General features: G+C 33.4%; 1 protein-coding gene across 3 annotated transcripts in view; it reads right to left on the bottom strand.

Moving 5' to 3' along the window:
• The window catches only part of Gyc32E (Guanylyl cyclase at 32E), a 93,350-nt gene that overhangs the window by 15,388 nt on the left and 56,110 nt on the right, over positions 1–21,852 (bottom strand). For all 3 annotated transcript variants that reach the window (XM_068385786.1, XM_068385785.1, XM_068385787.1), the window contains 9 exons: positions 18,190–18,363; positions 16,235–16,411; positions 14,732–14,852; positions 7,261–7,446; positions 6,386–6,560; positions 4,272–4,412; positions 2,988–3,111; positions 2,818–2,886; positions 2,400–2,574 (listed from right to left, as the gene is read on the bottom strand). In XM_068385786.1, the coding sequence (XP_068241887.1) occupies positions 2,400–2,574; positions 2,818–2,886; positions 2,988–3,111; positions 4,272–4,412; positions 6,386–6,560; positions 7,261–7,446; positions 14,732–14,852; positions 16,235–16,411; positions 18,190–18,363 (1,342 nt within the window). The remainder of the gene's footprint in view (positions 1–2,399; positions 2,575–2,817; positions 2,887–2,987; positions 3,112–4,271; positions 4,413–6,385; positions 6,561–7,260; positions 7,447–14,731; positions 14,853–16,234; positions 16,412–18,189; positions 18,364–21,852) is intronic.

Below are 21,852 nucleotides of genomic sequence, written 5' to 3'. Positions count from 1 at the left end.
AGGCTAACCTCCTTCCTACTGCTGCTGCAGATGGTCTCCAGGTGGACAGTTCTTCATCTGATCATTGATCACAGGGACAAGACTCATCACCTCGTCTTCCTGATCGGTCAGGATGGCACAATCCAATGAAGATCACAGAGGCGAGACTCATCACCTCGTCTTCCTGGTCAGGATGTCGTTTGCAACACTCCAATGATGAGATCGGATTTTCTTCTGATCAACAATTTTTGCAAATTTTTCAGTGTGAAATTCCATAGGTCCGCGGGAAGGAAAATTGTCAAAATTTTAATGGCAGTATGTAACATTTATTTTTATTATGTTTATATTGTAAATTGGGGGGGGTGTAGATTTTTGCCAATTTTCAAGTTAGAAATTCGATAGGTCTGTGGTCAGAAAAAGTTTCAAAATTATAATATTGGGTTTTTTTTTTTTTTCATAGAAAAGGCCACAAAGGAATTTTGTCTTTCCTAGCTATATTTAAGTTAGATGATTATAGGTACAATTTCCTGACGACACAGCAAAAGGTGATAATAGTTTTTATTCTTTTTTTTATTTCAGATCCTAGATGATTTGCTGACTTCGTCCACGGTTTCAATAAATATTTTAAGGTAAAGTCAAAATAGAAAAAGACAATAAAGCAACCATAAAGTTGTTCTTTGGTGTTTTAAAGTAGTCTTTTATTTAGCTTGGAAGTTGTAATTATTCAGTTACAATAATATTGTTAAAATTATAAAGGTTTGATCCTTGAAGTACCATGTAACTCTAAATTCCTTTGGGTAAAAAGATATGGGTGAATATGTGCCCATACGAAAATTTTGAAATATATTTTGTTGATTATTATCAATTCCTGTATGTATGCAAGATTTGTTTTTTTCTACAGTATAGACTTCACAAATACACATATGAATAATAATATATAAAGTATATACGCATAACACAGCCTTGTAATAAGATTGTGCTGTTAACTTATTTCCGGTAAAGTATGGATTGTTTGGAAAAAAAGAAAAAAATGAATAATCATATAAAAAGTACATTTCTTACCTGAAGGTGGCTCAAAGTAAACGGAATACTAGCATAGTAAACATTGTTCATTGAATCGCTGCTTACCAACCGGCGAGTATACATAGAAGTGGATGGTACGAAAAGCATATGAGGATACAGAACAACGGTCTTCCTGAAGAGTCAGTGCTGGCGCCGATGCTATTTAACATCTATACAAGTTACCAGCCGCAGTACCAGAACAGGTACATATATACAGATACTTATGCATTTTCACACAATTGGACTTTACTACCACCGAAGAAAGACTGTCAAAACGCCCTGACTACCCTCTCCACCTACTGTACTACAAAACGTGGCACCTCAATGCTAATGCAAGCAAAACACAGGTCTATGCCTTCCACCTGAACAATCATCTGGCAAACAGAAAGCTAAATATCAAATGGGGCGACAAAGAAGTGGAAAATCATCCCTACCCATTCTATTTAGGGGTCACACTTGACAAAACGCTCTCCTTTAAAGAACACAAAAACAAACAAAGTAGCAACTTGGAAGAACCTCGTCAGCAAACTCGCCAACACCAGCTGGGGAACAGATCCTGAGACTGTGAGATAAAAGACCTTGCAGTTTATACTCTACTGTGGAGTACTGTGCACCAGTGTGGGCAAGATCAAGCCGTGCGCATAAACTGGACCCAGAGCTAAATAAAGTCCTGTCAGATTTATTACTGGTACCCTAAAATCAATACCTACCATCTTTATATAAAATAGCTGGTATCCCACCATCCCATACCTGACAAGAAACACAAGCAAAAACCGAAAAGACTAAAGAAATTAATGACCATAGGCATCCACTCTACACTCATCAGGAAGCAAGGTAAAGACTGAAATCCCCAAAAAGCTTTGTAACAATGGATGGACTAGAACCAATCTGGGAAGCTGCTCACAGGGTAGAGGAAGGCGGAAAAGTGACTGGTGGCCATCCAATGAGGTGCTGCCCAGTCCAAATGAAAGCCTACCCAGCAGAACAACCCTCGCAAGGAAGGACTGGGTAACCTTAAGCAGAGGAAGAGTTACTGTAGGCAAAACTAGAGATAACTGCCACAAATGGGGATTAGCCACCAATCCTGAATGACACGTGGGGCAACACCACAAACAATGGAACACATACGACGAGGGTACCCACTTGGCCCTCATTGCTCAGATCAAGACCTCAGTGAGGCAAACAACAACGCCCTCCTGTGGGGTCGACATTGGCGTAGTAACATATGAGGACATGCAGAAAACATTTAAATATGTTTTTATTGTTAATTATAAATTCTGGTAAGTGAAAGATGTCTCCTATAGTATGGTATTTCAAATGAAAAAAAATTAAATCACATAACACATTAAATTTCTTACCTGAATGAATACCGATTCGGAGTTTCAAGGTGTCCCCAGGACGATGTCTAATAGTGAACTTCTTCACTGCCAAGAGAAGTTTTAGCGCCATGGAGGCAATTTCAGCCGCATGCTGATCTCCATTGGAAATGGGTAATCCCGACACTACCATATAGGCATCTCCAATAGTCTCTACCTGTGTAGTTGAAGTATACATTATGCTGCAATTTTTGATGTGGAGGCACTAAATTAATCTATATTATATTACAATACACAGGAATTAATTGGCGTCACTTAAATGTAACAAGAGCAGTGAACATTCAGGGAATTTTACATTGTAAAAAGAAATTTTGGTGGCTCATAATAATTTACAAGTCTTGTAAATTACTGTTTACCAAGTATGAATAAAACAACAATTTCCAAATTGATGTTTACTTACTTTATATACATCGTAATCTCCTATAATAGCATCGAAGCAAGTATAAAGTTCATTGAGCATATCCACCATCTGTTGGGAGAGAATCATGTTAAATTAGGGTTATCACAATTTAAAAAAGTATATAACAAAGTTCTTTTCTGTTAACATTTCTAGTTTCTATTCATCATTACCTGTAGTGGAGTAGATTCGGCTGATAAAGCAGTGAATCCCACAATGTCACTGAAATATATAGTGACATTATCGTAGCTTTCTGGGGGAACCTTTTCTCCTCGTTTCAAGGATTCCGCCACGGATCTGCAAATAAATACCGCAAAATATAGAGAAGTCTGCAGATATATATATACAGTAGAAAATAGACAAGTTTGCTAAGAAATACAGTAATAGACAAGTTTGCTGAGAAATACAGTAAAAAGTAGACAAGTCTGCTGCAAAAATACAGTAGAAAATAGACAAGTTTGCAAAGAAATACAGTAGAATATAGAAAAGTTTTCTAAAAAAATACAGTATAAAAAGCAAGTCTGCAAGGAAATACAATAGAAAATAGACAAGGTTGCTTAGAAATACAGTACAAAAGGCCAGTCAGCAAAAAAATACAGTAAAAAGTAGACAAGTCTGCAAAAATACAGTAGAAAATAGACAAGTTTGCAAAGAAATACAGTCGAAAATAGACAAGTTTTCTAAGAAATACAGTATAAAAGACAACTTTGAAAAGAAATACAGCAGAAAATAGACAAGTTTGCTAAGAAATACAGTATAAAAGACAAGTCTGCAAGAAATACAGTAGGAAATAGACTCGTTTTGCTAAGAAACACAGTATAAAAGACAAGTTTGCAGGGAAATACAGTAGAAAATAGACAAGTTTGCTAAGAAATACAGGATAATAGACAAATCTGCAAAGTAATACAGTGTAAATGACAAAACTTAAAAATAAATTTTTAGGAAACTGCTTCAAAATTTCCTCGCAAAATCGAACAAATTCTTATTAATGCTGTAAAAATGTGCCTTATTATAAAAAATAATTTTAAGATTTAAATCTGTGTCCCTAAGTACATTTAACTGTAAGGGCAGGTATACGCTAACAAGTTAATTATCCAGTTAATGATCATGTTGGCACCAAGTTAGTAACAGAGGTGAGGTGAATAGCAAGACCACACATGGTAGGTAGGCGAATATGTTGCCTGCTAGGTGTACCAATTTCTAATGAACACGATTGATGAAAAGTTTTACCAGCTTGTTGCTGAGCTTGCTACCTAGTTGCTACCAGCACATGTTCGAGGTAGGTGTGGCGGCGCCTTTAGTAAGTTATTATAATGTTTCAACCTGTTCTAAGATATGCTTAAGATAAAACTTGACTTCATAATCACAACGATGATCCAAAGGCTAAACTATGATAAAAAGGATCAAGGAGGACCTGTAAAGTATTAATTTACAAGGCTGATAAAATCATCACTCACTTGGGCAGCATTCGAAGTAGCAATATCTCTGTCTTCTTCTTTTCTTCCATAAGCTGCTTGGTTCTTTCTTGGACCTTTCCTTCCAAATTGTAGGCATACTTCTCCATGATGGCTAACATATTGTCTACAATATTTAGCTTCCTGTAGTATGAAAAAGAATTATGTAGAATACTAGTTTTTCATCACCGTCACCAATAATGAAATTATGGTGAAGAGCAAAAACGCTTCCTTAGATTACAATAATAGACAGATCAAATAATAAAATAAATATCATGAAATGAAAGTTGGTTAGGGACTTCTCGTCTTCTAATAGGCCCACTTTCTTATTTCCCTTTATTTCTTAAGGACTGAACTAGAAAAGGGTTTATAAATGAGCAATCTATGTTTTGAACTATACAAGAGATTTGCCTCTTCAAAACCTGGAGTAGAACTTAAATAAAAAATAAAATTTTATCACTTGGGAAGGATATTTAGTAACTTATTTGTGTATTAATATAAAAATTGATACCTTCTGGATAGAATATAAAATTTAGGAGGGTGAAGGAAAATGTAAAGTCCTCCATGAAGAAAAAGAACATTGGGAAAAAAATATCGTATCACTTGGGAAGGATGCGAGTAATTTTTTGTGCATTAATATAAAGATTAATACAGGGTGACACAAAAAAAAAAAAAAAACGGTCATCACCTAAACTTGAATATTCAACTTTTGAAATAAATAATCAATTCCTTTTATTTTTTCAGATTTATCAAGAAAACTTAAAGTTCTAAGAGTTTACCAAATTTGACCTTCGAGATGCTATGGACTACTGAGGAGAGACATTTATAGCCGAGGCATATTTTCGGTTGAAGTCTATCCACGCAGCTCAATTGCAATTCGAAGAACGGTTCAGATGTCAAGAATTTCCTGTCCACTCAGTGATCTACGGATGGTTCAACAAGTTCACAACCCATGGGACTACATAACCTCAATTGTAAAGACATTAACAGACAATCACACTCAAGACGACCGAAATCATCAAGGACACCACACAACATTGCTGCAGTCAGAGATTCTGTTGTCCGCAGCCCAAGCAAGTCTGCTCGACGGCGAAGTCAGAAGCTTGGAATCAATCAGGAGTCCGTGCGGAGAATTTTGAACGCAGATCTCCACCTGTATCCTTACAGAATACAGATTAAACACAAGCTTACACCTGACGACATGAAGAAGAGAGTGATCATGTGCCAGTGGTTTTGAGACAAGATTGACGCTGTGCCAGACTTTCTTGACAATGTCTGGTTTTCGGACGAGGCACATTTTTTGTTGTCAGGTCACGTGAACTCGAAGAACAATATCTTCTGGGGTAGCACACCCCCTGAGCACTATCTGCAAAGGCCATTACACTCTGTGAAGTACACTGCCTGGGTCGCCTTCTCCAAACATGGCATCATTGGAACATTCTGGTTCGAGGACGACAACGAGCAGTCTGTGACAATCAACACCCAGCGATATGTCCAGATGCTTGGCAAGTTCTGGACAGCACTTGGTCGACGGAGAGGAATTGTCAGGGTCCCCCAGTGGTTCCATCAGAATGGTACCACCCCCCACACTTCAAACGAATCATTGGCATGACCGACTGATCAGCTGCAGGTGTGACCCAGAGTGGTCGCCGCATTCACCGGACCTGAACCCCCAGATTTTTATCACTGGGGATACCTTAAGGATAGGGTATATGGAAACAACCCCCAGACTATCCCTGACCTCAAGGCAGAAATCACAGCAGCAAAAAGTGTGATCCCAAGGAAGGAATGCGGGAGGGTCATCGAGAACTTTGCCCACCGGATCCAAATGTGCCTGCAGTGCCGGGGAGCTCATTTGGAGCACATTTTGGAGAGCCAGTGAAACAAAGAGTTTTTGTTGTATAGACTTGAAACTTTGGAGATGTCTGCTACACAGGCTTGATCTAACGTAGCTAATGTTTTGTGTCGATCTAAATAAAATATTGGAAGTTATTCGTTTTTTGGTGATGACCGATTTTTTTGTGTCACCCTGTATCTTCTGGGTAGAATATTAAATTTAGGAGGGTGAAGGAAAATGTAAAAAGTTCTCCATGGAAAAAAAATATGAGACTGCTTACAAGCCTGCTTGCATTTCCTTCAGGCGAACTCTTACAAGCTTGAAATCTGGTCTTTCGTCCGGGTCCTCTGCCCAGCACTCCCTCAAACACCGTTGTACGTATTCAGGAGCCTTCAGGGTGTCTAATGGAGGGCGGAGGGGAGGGTCCATGCCGGAAGCTACGCCACACAACAACTCTGTGATGCGCAAGTACATTTGGAAGTTGTAAGTCTTGGTGAATATGAAACGAGGCGATGAATGGAGATGATGCAAGTGAAAGTAGATACTCCAATAGATATTTGTTTTTTCAATTGTAAAAATGCAACTCTGTGGAGCACAAGTACAACATTTGGAAGTTGTAAATCATAGTGAATAAGAAATGGGGAGATGAATGAAGTTGTAAGTGAAAATAAATACTTCAATGTTTTTTTTTTTTTTTTTTTTTAATTTTCAAATGTGAAAAAAGCAACTGTAACGCACAAGTACAGCATTTAGATTTTATAAGTTTTCAAATGAAAAAAAAATATATATATATATATAAATAAAATAAAAAACAGGCTGTGACGCAAAATTACATTTAGAAGTTGTAAGTCTTGATGAATAAGAAATGGGGCGATGAATGTAAGTTGCAAGTGAATATCCATTCTTCAATAGATTGTCAAGTGAATAAAAAATGGGGTGATGAATGGAAAGTTGTAATTGAAAATACATTCTTCAATCGATATTTCCATTTTTTTAATAAAAAAAAATCAACAATGTGACGGACACAAATCCAGGATTTGAAAGTTAAAAATCTTAGTGAATAAGATGAATAACAAATGCGACCATGAATGGAGAAGTTATAACAATTATGATAAATATTAGTTCATATAAAAAAATATTACTTGTTTAGCCTACCTCTCATGTTGTACTGGTTCAACAGCGACCCCCAAGGACCTTTCCTCCCAACTACTTCGTACAGAATGATGCCGAAAGAATACACATCTCCCTTTTGCGTGCCTCGAGGATGTGCCCCCGGCACTCTCAAGAGCTCTGGAGCGCGCCATAACTTCTTTCTAGAATCACACACCATCTCGGAAGTGGCTGTGGAATGACAGGAAACGATTATTGGCATTACTTCCTATGAATTAATAGGTCTTTTAAAAGTTTATCGGTTGGTTTTCCGTTCAACTGATACATGTGATAGAAAATATAAATCAAATATTATTACTGTTGAGAAATACACTATAAGACAAATCTGCAAAGAAATACAGTAGAAAATAGACAAGTTTGCTAAGAAATACAGTATAAAAGAGAAGTCTAAGAAACATAGTAGAAAATAAACGTTTTCTAAGAAATACAGTATAACAGACAAGTCTGCAAAGAAATACAGTAGAAAATAGACAAGTTTGCCAAGAAATACAGTATGAGACAAGTCTGCAAAGAAATACAGTATAAAAGACATGTCGGCAAAGAAATACAGTAGAAAGTACACAAGTTTGCTAAAAATACAGTATAAAAGACAAGTCTGCAAAGAAACATAGTAGCAAATACACACGTTTGCTAAGAAATACAGTATAAAAGACAAGTCTGCAAAGAAATACAGTATAAAAGACAAGTCTGCAAAGAAATACAGTAGAAAATAAACAAGTTTTCTAAGAAATACACTATAAAAGAAAAGTCTGCAAAGAAATACAGTAGAAAATAGACACGTTTGCTAAGATATACAGTATAAAAAGAGAAGTCTCTGAAGAAATACAGTAGAAAATAGACACGTTTGCCAAGATATACAGTATAAAAGACAAGTCTGCAAAGAAATACAGTAGAAATAGACAAATTTGCTAAGAAATACAGTATAAAAGACGAGTCTGCAAAGAAATACAGTAGAAAATAAACAAGTTTGCTAAGAAATACAGAATAACAGACAAGTCAGCAAATAAATACAGTAGAAAATAAACAAATTTCTAAGAACTACAGTATAAAAGACTAAGACTGCAAAGAAATACAGTAGAAAATAGACCAATTTGCTAAGAAATATAGTATAAAAGACGAGTCTGCAAAGAAATACAGTAGAAAATAAACAAGTTTTCTAAATAAAATACAGTGTAAAAGAGAAATCTGCAAAGAAATACAGTATAAAAACAAGTCTAAAAATAAATACAGTAGAAAATAGACAAGTTTGCTAAGAAATACAGTATAAAAAAAGTCTAAAAATAAATACAGTAGAAAATAGACAAGTTTGCTAAGAAATACAGTATAAAAACAAGTCTAAAAAGAAAGAAATACAGTAGAAAATAGACAAGTTTGCTAAGAAATACAGTATAAAAGACAAATCTGCAAAGAAATACAGTAGAAAATAAACAAATTTTCTAAGAAATACAGTATAAAAGAATGAATATAGAGAGGCAAATGGAAATTAATGCATTTGAAAGGGAGCTGTAGAAAATGACAATAAAGACATGGCACATAACGTTTGAAACTATTGATTAAGGTCCTGATTAAGGTCTTGATTAAGAAATTATTGCAAAGAACCTGCTTCCACAAACAGTGGGAGTATTAACTATAATACAAAAAATGAGAATTAAATAGTAACTTCATACACCCATTATCCATCTATGAATTTCTATTAGGCTTATTACCTCCACCAACGAAGTTGGAAGGAGGTTATGTTTTGCCCCTGTTTATGTGTGTCTTTGTTTGTGAGCCGCTTCCTGGTCATAATTTCAATCGTATAATAATGAAACTTGCAGGGATTTACTGTTATGTAAAAAGCTGGAAATGATTAAATTTTGGAAGGTCAAGGTCAAGGTCGATAAATAAGCTGCCCAGACGGAGGTCTGCGCTCTACTGAGTGCCCCTATGGTTTATATAAACTATTTTAAAACTTTCTTGTTGCATTTGGAAATGCCAAAATCCTAATTTAATAAGATCTTTCAATCAGACCCCTAAAACTTTAATCTACATTCAGCCATTAGCGAACACAAGACTGGCAAAAACAAATGTTTGTTTGCCCTTCCATCGCTTCTCTTCCAAACTGAGCCAGGATAATTACACAAAAGGAACTATGTATTTCTTAAGGAAGCCAAACAAGAGAAACTACTCCTGGTAATCATCCATCACAAACTTGCAGTTGTTCTTCAAACAAGATAAACAAAACTTTAATGCTTCAAATGGAAATTTTCAATATTATTCAGGAAAGTTTCAAATAGCGTTTCAACTTGTGTTTACTCTTCTCGAAGAAGGGAAATCCAACAGAAGGTTAATGTAATGAATTAATAGGTTGGCCGTACCTACGTTGATTACATTATCCCAGAGCATTTTGACTCTTGAGCGACTCATGCGAAGAGTAAATATTTGCGATATCGACTTCATCAGGCCAAAATTAAGGTAATTGCCATTGTGTGGTGGGTCGGTCTCTCTCTCTCTCTCTCTCTCTCTCTCTCTCTCTCTCTCTCTCTCTCTCTCTCTCTCTCTCTCTCTCTCTCTCTCTCTGCTATGAATTTGACGTGACCTCATTAAATTCCGAAAATATAAAGAAAATTGTATAAACTAACTAACTCGCTCTCTCTCTCTCTCTCTCTCTCTCTCTCTCTCTCTCTCTCTCTCTCTCTCTCTCTCTCTCTCTCTCTCTCTCTCTCTCTCTCTCTCTCTCTCAATACTAACTATTTTACAGAATACATGTAGATGAATTTGAAACATTGTCATTAAAAATCTCAGTTAACTAGTTACGTGATTTTTTTTTATTTCTGCTACTGATGTTTATTACAATATTTGACAAACACTTTCTGCTCATTAAGGTAAAAAGGTGAACAGTAACCAGTTATTAGAAGTTTTCCAACATGAAAAAAAAAAAATCAAACCCAACTCAAAATTTGTCCTACCAAATGATACCATTTATTTAGTCAGATTAGAATTTAATGTATTTCACATTTGAGAATTCGATAGCGTTTTCTCAAAGATTTTCAGAGAAAACTTCCATTTAACATATAGGTCAGATTTATCCTAATAACCAATAATGCTTAGGTGGATTATGTGACTATCACGATTTGAAAGACTGGAAACGGATGAAATAAGAAGAATGGCAGGTGTAGTAAAGATTACTTAGATGATAAGTGTGTCACGACTGAGATGGTGTAGACATGTATTGAGGATAGATGGTGGGGAGGGAGAGAGGAGGGCTGGGGAGGAAACTGTGAGGTGGAGAAGATCAAGAGGGAAGTAGAAAAATAGATGGATGGTGGGGAGGAAGTAAGGAGGGCTTAGGAGGAATCTGTTAAGGGGAGAAGATCAAGAGGGAGGCAGAGAATTAGATGGCAAGATAAGGTGAAGGATGATATGGAGAGAAGAGGTTTGATGGAAAAAGATGCCTTTGATAGAAGGCATTGTAGAGGGCGCATCAGGGAACCGACCCCTTAATGTAAGGATAACGGTGAGGAAGAAGAAGAAGAATGTATCGTTCAAAATAAAATATTTAAAAACAACAAGGAGAGAGAGAGAGAGCGGGGGGGAATTAAATTTTCATCATTCAAAATATCAAAATATTTAAAAGCAATGGGGAGAGAGAGAGAGAGATTAAATTTTCATCATCATAGAAGGAAGGATTTTTATAGGTTCCGATGAAAGAATAAGGTAACCTCACAATCAGAACGTCCTCGAATATATAATTATACCAAGTAATTGCTGCGAGTTTTCTTCAAGGGAAGAATCATCAAATAATAAGCTGACGTTTGATTGAAGTGTTTATAAATAGCATTTAAGAATAGACGATTACTTTGATTACTTTTAAAAACCACCGTTATTTGATAATCTCCCCTATATAGTAAAGAGAAAGTGTCTGTGTATGTATATATATTTATTTTATTATATATATATATATATATATTTTATTATATATATATATATATATATATATTTTATTATATATATATATATATATATATATATATATATATATATATCTATATATATAAAATAATATACATACATATAATATATATATATATATATATATATATATAAATGTGTGTATATATATATATATAAATATACACACATATATATATATAATTAATACACATATAAATAATATACATATATAATATACACACACATTATATATATATAATATATATATATAAAATAATATACATACATATATATATAATATATATATATATATAAAAATATACACATATATATATATATATATAATTACTATATATATATATATTATATATATAAATAATATACATGTATAATATACACATACACATTATATATATATATATATATATATATATATATATATATATATATATACACATATACTGCATTATATAAATAGTTTATTACGCCATCTTAGTCTTAATGAAAGTCAGGAATTACTTTAATGAGGGTGGAATCGCTATGTTGGAAAAAAATGGTGTATATATATATATATATATATATATATATATATATATATATATATATATAATTTTTTTTTTATTATATTTGAAGGACTAAAGTTTCATCATCAAATATTAAGCAAAGGCTAAGTCTCACTTCAACATAGGAGATTTTAATGTCTATCAAAATATAAGTATGGGTCCCTAAATATTGTAAACGAAGCAAGGGGGAAGAAAGAAAAGTCGATGGACTGACGAGCTAAAAAAAATTTGCCGGTATAGACTGATTAGAAAAAAATAAAACAGACAGGAGGGGAAGGAAACGTCTGAGGCCGTAACAGAATGGGTCCCTAAAGATTGTAAACGAAGCAAGGGAAGGAGGGAAAGACTATGGATTGACGAGATAAGAAAATTTGGCCGTATAGACTGCTTAGAAAGTCCAAAAACAGACAGGAGTGGAAGGGCATGTCTAAGACCGTAACAGAATGGATTCATAAATATTGTAAACGAAGCAAGGGGAAGGAAGAGAAGTCGATGGATTAAAGAGCTAAGAAAATTTGCCGGTATAAACTGCTTAGAAAATTTGCCGGTATAAACTGCTTAAAAAAAAAAGGGGGGGGGGGGGCGGAGTGGCAGGACATGTCTGAGACCGTACCGTATAGACTGCTTAGAAAGCCCAAAATCAGACAGGAGTGGAAGGATATGACTGAGGCTTTTGTCCTGCAGTGGACTGGCAACAGATGCTGCTTATGCTGCTGATGATGATGATGAATAATGTTGAATGTCTATTAAAGTTTCAAGATTTAAATCGATGCAAAAATTCCCATATCACTAATTAGTTTTCGCTTACAGGTTTGGTCGTAAATTACTCATCAAGACCGTAATTCATCTTTTTATAAGTCGACTATAATTATTTTTTTGCTCCTCTAATCTCTTTTACTTCCTCCTTACGTGCAGTTCTAGTCATGGGTGCAGATTAATGGCCGACTGACAAATTGAAATCATATGCTCGAATTATTCAAATCACATTTTCAATTGCCGATATTTAATTAGTGTCTTAATACTACTTGTAAAACAGAATCCACCACTTCCTTAAATAACTTCAAAGTCATTGCCAACGTGTGATGATTAATTAATAGTTAATTTAGCATAAAGCATATTTGCATAAATGTCATACCAGATTCGTGTTGCTGATTATGAAGACGTTTCCGTCAGAAAGGGCAAAGAAATTAATCGTTGTAATTAATGCAAGCAATGTACATAAACCTCTTAAAGGTTTAAAGGCCCCTCATGAATGGTAGAGACAAGGGACATTGATATTGCCCTAGCAAGCAGGACAATGCCCTAGAGACCTATCATATACATATGATCAGCACCCAAGCCTCCTCTCCACACAAGCTAGGACCAAGGAGGGCCCGGCAATGGCTGCTGATGATTCAGCAGATAGACCTATACGCTCCCCCAAACCCTCCATCCTTAGCTCGCAAGAATGGTAAGGTTGCAACGATCAAAGGAACTAACGAGTTTGAGCGAGATTCAGACCCCAGTCTGACTTTCAGCAGTCAGGGACGTTACCACATCGGCCACCACAACCCTACATTACATATTAAGCTTCAAGGTAAATATAAATAAAACTGAGCATCAGTTTATATTAACTCTAGCAAAGAACGAGGCTTTCAAACAAGGGGTTAATAGTTTCTTCGAGATTGTATGGCAACAACTTAAAACAGTGAAGACGTTCGTCGAGATTAGAATAAAAGTAACCCCTTCTCATAAAGGGACACATTTGTTTTTAAATCCTTAACAAACACTGTCGCAGGCATACCATAATTACCATTCACGAATGCAATTTAAGCCGTATTTTCACAATATAAACTTAATACGGAAATAAATAAATAAAAGATAATGTACTATAACACACAAATGTAAGGTTAACAAAATGTGCTGTATGATCTAACCCACAGGGCAATGTAATTTGACACGTGAGGTGAGAAAAAAAAAAGTGGTAGGGCTGATTGAGGGAGAGCCGATTCCATCTATATTATGACCTTGGATAGTATTATACTTTATTTTCTAATGTAATATTAATTAGTCTGTCATATATAGATATATTGCATGCTTTTGTGATAGCACAGTAAGACTAGAGTGTTTTAACAGGAGTAATTAATAACTAGTGCCTACGACGAGTAACCACGCATACCAACCCTACCGAGACGACAGGTGATCATTTCTCGCACGACGCATCAACAATACTTTTTAGAGCTATACTATATGAAGAAATCAAGACGAAAGGAAATATTCACTAAAAAATTAATCCTAACAGGTACACTTGAATGGCAGCCGCCAGAAATATGAGCAATGGTTCAGAATCTCAATAAGAGATTATGGAAAGCTCAACGTGATTTTTGAGTTGCAAATCAGAGAAGCTCGAAATACTGTAAAATAGAAAATCACTCCAAGCTAAATCATGGTTTAAAAAAGTTAAGTAAATCATGGAAAAAATACTAAGACATATGCCAAAATGATAAGCATGATTGGAAAAATTTTTATCTCTTGCACTGATTTTTTATTTTAAGGATTTCAAGGCCACTCATGAATGGCCTAGCAAGAGGGATAATACCCTAGAGACTGACCATATCTACATAATTATGATCAGCACCCAAGCTGCCTCTTCACCCAATCTAGGACCAATGGCTGTTGATGATTCAGTAGATGGACCTATACGCTCCCCAAAACATCCCATCCTTAGCTCACAAGGATGGTGAGATTGCAGTGACCAAAAAGAACTAACGAGTTTAAGTGAGACTAACCCCAGTCTGGCGTTCACCTGTCAGGGACGTTACCACATCGGCCACCACAACCCTGGCTTAAATATGCTTTACAAGATCCTCCACAGTTACTGATTGTAATTGAGGTAGAGAGGTATTCTTATTTTCGTGTAAATTACAGTCTTGTGAAAAGTATCAAGAAATGATTTCACAAAGGTAAAACGTCTTTCTTACCTTTGAACTCGTGAAGACCAAAATCTGCAACTTGAAGAACCCACCGAGAATCGATAAGACAGTTTGCTGATCGAAGATTGCCGTGAGAGATGATCTCGCTGTCATGAAGGTATATCATGCCCTAGCGAGAGAAAGAAAAATATGTAAATATAATATATATGTATATTGATTACCAAATAGTTTATAATATATGAGAAAGTCATATTCAAAAGGGAATTTACATTTGCGAAGGGCATCCACCCGTGTCCTTGTTCGAAGCTGTGCCTAGGAATCTGTAAGAACACACACACACACACACACACACACACACACACACATATATATATATATATATATATATATATATATATATATATATATATATATATTTACTGAAAATGATTGATTCATATTTTCAATTTATTTAGAAATACATAGGATATTTGTTTAATATTTCATGTCGTTCAGCATGCTTTTAATGGCAAAGTAATTACCAAATTTACGCTTACTGAAAACTTAAAGAAATTAAATTAGGTTTACATGGGAGAAAAACAATAGCGAAAAAGTCTCGTCGTTCTAGCAAACACAGGTACTGAGACTTAGATTTTCACCTGATTTACATCCCAGTTTCATGTGGATGGAAAAAAGGCCTTTGATTTCTTCATTGCCAAGTTTGGCTTTCTTCTATATTAAGACCAAAGATATTTCAAATTCAGATGTGTATTTATTTGCGCTATACTTCAAGGATACCCTTCTAATTCTATTCCCAATAAGCTTTACATTTAACACATGAAAAAAAAATCTTCACTTTGAAGTCAATATTACATCTAACCTAAATCTAGTAATGCACATTATTTTCACACAAAATTAACTAAGGTAAATGAGACATTTCATTTGTTAAGTACTTTCTCTCAGTCCATCTATAAAACATCAGTTAGGTATTTTCACTCAGTCCAAACATGTTAAATACTTTTTCTCAGTCAATTTATAAAACATGTTAAGTACTTTCTCTCAGTCCATCTATAAAACACACAGTGCTTTCTTTCAGTTCATCTATAAAACATCTGTGAAGAGCTTTCTCTCAATCCATTTATAAAAAATCTGTCAAGTACTTTCAGTGCATCTATAAAACATCTGCCAGGTACTTTCTCTCAATCCATCTATAAAACATGCTGAGTACTTTCTCTCAGTCCATCTATAAAACATCTGTCAAGTACTTTCTCTCAGTCCTTCTATAAAGCATCTGTTAAGTACTTTCTCTCAATCCATCTATAAAACATCTATGAAGTACTTTCTCTCAGTCCATCTACGAAAAATCTGTGCAGTACTATCTCTCACTCCATCTATAAAACATCTCTTAAGTACTTTCTCCCAGTCCAAATATCTGTTAAGTACTTTCTCTCAATCCATCTATAAAACATCTCTTATCCATCTATAAAACATCTCTTAAGTACTTTCTCTCAGTCCAAATATCTGTTAAGTACTTTCTCTCAGTCCATCTATATCTTTGACCTGAGTACGTACCTTAATAAGATCTGCAACGAGAGAAGCAACAAACATATTGTCGAGTTGCAAGTCATCATTTTGAAGGACGTCCTCCAAGGACCCTCGAGCGCAATAGGCCGTCAGGATACACACACAGCCAGTATCGACACTTGCGCCAATGAAGGGAAGCAGATTCTCGTGTCTGACCTCCCGCATCTAAGGACAACAAAGACAGCAGTTTGAAATTGATAGCAGTTAGAACAATACTGGAACACTGAAATGTTCTTAATAAAATAAGATAATGATAAAAAACAATACTGGAACATTGAAATACTGTTGATAAAATGGGATAATTACAAAGAACAATACTGGAACATTGAAATACAGTTAATAAAAAAGGATAATGACAAAGATCAATACTGGAACTCTGAAATACTGTTAATAAAATGGGATAATGACAAAGAACAATACAGGAACATGGGAATATTGTTGATGAAATAGGATAATGACAAAGAACAATACTGGAACATTGAAATACTGTTTATAAAATGGGATACAAAGAACAATACTGGAACATATGAATATTGTTGATGAAATAGGATAATGACAAAGAACGATACTGGAACATAGGAATATTGTTGATGAAATAGGATAATGACAAAGAACAACATTGGAACATAGGAATATTATTGATGAAATAGGATAATGACAAAGAACAATACTAGAACATAGGAATGATGTTGATGAAATAGGATTAGGACAAAGAACAATACTAGAACATAGGAATGATGTTGATGAAATAGGATTAGGACAAAGAACAATACTGAAGCGTTGAAATATTGTTGATGAAATAGGATAGTGACAAAAAACAATACTAGAACATAGGAATAATGTTAATGAAGTAGGATAAGGACAAAAGAACAATACTGGAACATTGAAATAATCTTAATAAAATAGGATAATGACAAAAAACATTGAAATATTGTTAACAAAATTATTAGGAGGTTGGCAAAGGAACCAGCCACCCGTTGAGATACTACAGCTAGAGTGTTATTGGGTCTGACTGGCCAGGTAGTAATACATAGGATCCCTCTCTGATTACGGCTCCTTTTTCCTTTGCATACACACACAAATACCGAATAGTCTTTTCTATTCTTTACATATTCTCTTCTTTCACCATACACCTAACACTAATAAGATACCCAAACAATTCTTCACTTAAGGGGTTTTAACTACTACACTGCAATTATGCAGTGCCTACTTTCCACTTAGTGATAGTAGAAAAGACTTTATCAAGGGTAAGCAACTCTTCTAGGACAAGGACACTCCAAAATCAAACCATTGTTCTCTAGTTCAGAAAACACGGACACATGTAAGGATATAAAATATACAAAATATACATCGTAAAAAATAGTAATATAAAAAATATACATCGTAAAAAAAAAATCTGACAAGGTCAGTACATAAACTTCTGATTATAGATAAAAGAATTCTCTAACCTTTATACCCAATGGCTTTAACAGATTATTGAAGTTATGGGCAAGCTAAACTCTAAAGATATCTGCAAGGATAATTCTTGGTCTAAACTCGAGTGGTTCAATAACGCTTATGATATACTGTAGATAATCAAACCCCCCCCCCCTCTCCCTCTCCCTCTCTCTCTCTCTCTCTCTCTCTCTCTCTCTCTCTCTCTCGGTATCTGCAATAATAATTCTTGATCTAAACTCCAGTGGTTCAATAACGCTTATATGTGATATACTGTTGGTAATCAAACCTCTCTCTCTCTCTCTCTCTCTCTCTCTCTCTCTCTCTCTCTCTCTCTCTCTCTCTCTCTCTCTCGCTATGTGCAGTGATAATTTTTGGTATAAACTATAGGGGTTGAGTAACAGATTATGATGAACTGTCGATAATCAAACACATTCTCTCTCTCTCTCTCTCTCTCTCTCTCTCTCTCTCTCTCTCTCTCTCTCTCTCTCTCTCTCTCTCTCTCTCACCTGTTTCAGCTCCTTCCTGATGCTCCTCGTCAGGTCTACAGATCGCTTCTCAATGTGCTTGATGGCTATGATGTTCCCCTTGTAGAGTCCCATCTTGCAGTAGGACAACCTTGGAGTATCCGATAGCGTCTCGTTGCCGCCTCCAGCAAAAAGACTCTGACGGTATACTTGGATCTGTTGAAGAAAGGGGAAATTGCAAAGCGTATTTAATATGAATGTGGTTTTAATTTCAATTGTAAATACACTATATGTAAAATTAAAAATATTCATTTAAATATACTATGATGTATATGGTATGAATTGTAAGAATGTAAATGTGTATTTCATAATAAAGGATTAAAAAAAAAGGTTTTAACGTATATAATTGAAATGTTTACTTTGAATAGATGGCATGAGTAAATTTGAGATGTCATCATTAACACTATACCTGATTTTAACGTATATAATCAAAATATTCACTTTGAATAGATGGCAGAAGTCAATTTAAAATCTCCTTAGTAACAAGTCTGTAATAATGATAGCGAGTAATAACACCAGATTAAACAACTAAAATGTAATTCTAAACTAAGAAAAACACCAGATTAAACAACTAAAATCTAATTCTAAACTAAGAAGTAACATCAGATTAAACAACTAAAATCTAATTCTAAACTAAGAAGTAACACCAGATTAAACAACTAAAATCTAATTCTAAACTAAAAAGTAACATCAGATCAAACAACTAAAATCTAATTCTAAACTAAGAAGTATCACCAGATTAAACAACTAAAATCTAATTCTAAACTAAGAAGTAACACCAGATTAAACAACTAAAATCTAATTCTAAACTAAGAAAAACACCAGATTAAACAACTAAAATCTAATTCTAAACTAAGAAGTAACTCCAGATTAAACAACTAAAATCTAATTCTAAACTAAGAAGCAACACCAGATTAAACAACTAAAATCTAATTCTAAACTAAGAAGTAACACCAGATTAAACAACTAAAATCTAATTCTAAACTAAGAAGTAACATCAGATTAAACAACTAAAATCTAATTCTAAACTAAGAAGTAACACCAGATTAAACAACTAAAATCTAATTCTAAACTAAGAAGTAACACCAGATTAAACAACTAAAATCTAATTCTAAACTAAGAAGTAACACCAGATTAAACAACTAAAATCTAATTCTAAACTAAAAAGTAACATCAGATCAAACAACTAAAATGTAATTCTAAACTAAGAAAAACACCAGATTAAACAACTAAAATCTAATTCTAAACTAAGAAGTAACACCAGATTAAACAACTAAAATCTAATTCTAAACTAAAAAGTAACACCAGATTAAACAACTAAACTCTAATTCTAAACTAAGAAGTAACACCAGATTAAACAACTAAAATCTAATTCTAAACTAAAAAGTAACATCAGATCAAACAACTAAAATGTAATTCTAAACTAAGAAAAACACCAGATTAAACAACTAAAATCTAATTCTAAACTAAGAAGTAACACCAGATTAAACAACTAAAATCTAATTCTAAACTAAGAAGTAACACCAGATTAAACAACTAAAATCTAATTCTAAACTAAAAAGTAACATCAGATCAAACAACTAAAATGTAATTCTAAACTAAGAAAAACACCAGATTAAACAACTAAAATCTAATTCTAAACTAAGAAGTAACACCAGATTAAACAACTAAAATCTAATTCTAAACTAAGAAAAACACCAGATTAAACAACTAAAATCTAATTCTAAACTAAGAAGTAACACCAGATTAAACAACTAAAATCTAATTCTAAACTAAGAAGTAACACCAGATTAAACAACTAAAATCTAATTCTAAACTAAAAAGTAACATCAGATCAAACAACTAAAATGTAATTCTAAACTAAGAAAAACACCAGATTAAACAACTAAAATCTAATTCTAAACTAAGAAGTAACACCAGATCAAACAACTAAAATCTAATTCTAAACTAAGAAGTAACACCAGATTAAACAACTAAAATCTAATTCTAAACTAAGAAGTAACACCAGATTAAACAACTAAAATCTAATTCTAAACTAAGAAAAACACCAGATTAAACAACTAAAATCTAATTCTAAACTAAGAAGTAACACCAGATCAAACAACTAAAATCTAATTCTAAACTAAGAAAAACACCAGATTAAACAACTAAAATCTAATTCTAAACTAAGAAGTAACACCAGATTAAACAACTAAAATCTAATTCTAAACTAAGAAGTAACACCAGATTAAACAACTAAAATCTAATTCTAAACAAAAAAGTAACATCAGATCAAACAACTAAAATGTAATTCTAAACTAAGAAAAACACCAGATTAAACAACTAAAATCTAATTCTAAACTAAGAAGTAACATCAGATTAAACAACTAAAATCTAATTCTAAACTAAGAAGTAACACCAGATTAAACAACTAAAATCTAATTCTAAACTAAAAAGTAACATCAGATCAAACAACTAAAATCTAATTCTAAACTAAGAAGTATCACCAGATTAAACAACTAAAATCTAATTCTAAACTAAGAAGTAACATCAGATTAAACAACTAAAATCTAATTCTAAACTAAGAAGTAACATCAGATTAAACAACTAAAATCTAATTCTAAACTAAGAAGTAACACCAGATTAAACAACTAAAATCTAATTCTAAACTAAAAAGTAACATCAGATCAAACAACTAAAATCTAATTCTAAACTAAGAAGTAACACCAGATTAAACAACTAAAATCTATTTCTAAACTAAGAAGTAACACCAGATTAAACAACTAAAATCTATTTCTAAACTAAAAAGTAACATCAGATCAAACAACTAAAATCTAATTCTAAACTAAGAAGTATCACCAGATTAAACAGCTAAAATCTAATTCTAAACTAAGAAGTATCACCAGATTAAACAACTAAAATCTAATTCTAAACTAAAAAGTAACATCAGATCAAACAACTAAAATCTAATTCTAAACTAAGAAGTATCACCAGATTAAACAGCTAAAATCTAATTCTGAACTAAGAGGTAATATCAGATTAAACAGCTAAAATCTAATTCTAAACTAAGAAGTAACACCAGATTAAACAACTAAAATCTAATTCTAAACTAAGAAGTATCACCAGATTAAACAACTAAAATCCAATTCTAAACTAAGAAGTAACATCAGATCAAACAACTAAAATCTAATTTTAAACTAAGAAGTAACATCAGATTAAACAGCTAAAATCTAATTCTAAACTAAAAAGTATCACCAGATTAACCAGCTAAAATCTAATTCTAAACTAAAAAGTAACATCAGATCAAACAACTAAAATCTAATTCTAAACTAAGAAGTATCACCAGATTAAACAACTAAAATCTAATTCTAAACTAAAAAGTAACATCAGATCAAACAACTAAAATCTAATTCTAAACTAAGAAGTAACATCAGATTAAACAACTAAAATCTAATTCTAAACTAAGAAGTAACACCAGATTAAACAACTAAAATCTAATTCTAAACTAAGAAGTATCACCAGATTAAACAACTAAAATCTAATTCTAAACTAAGAAGTAACATCAGATCAAACAACTAAAATCTAATTCTAAACTAAGAAGTAACATCAGATTAAACAACTAAAATCTAAATCTAAACTAAGAAGTAACACCAGATTAAACAACTA

The sequence above is a fragment of the Palaemon carinicauda genome, chromosome 13 (genome assembly GCF_036898095.1).
Source record: "Palaemon carinicauda isolate YSFRI2023 chromosome 13, ASM3689809v2, whole genome shotgun sequence".
Taxonomy (NCBI): domain Eukaryota; kingdom Metazoa; phylum Arthropoda; class Malacostraca; order Decapoda; family Palaemonidae; genus Palaemon; species Palaemon carinicauda.
Note: the sequence above shows the minus strand (reverse complement) of the source record. Positions and strands in the feature narration are given on the sequence as shown.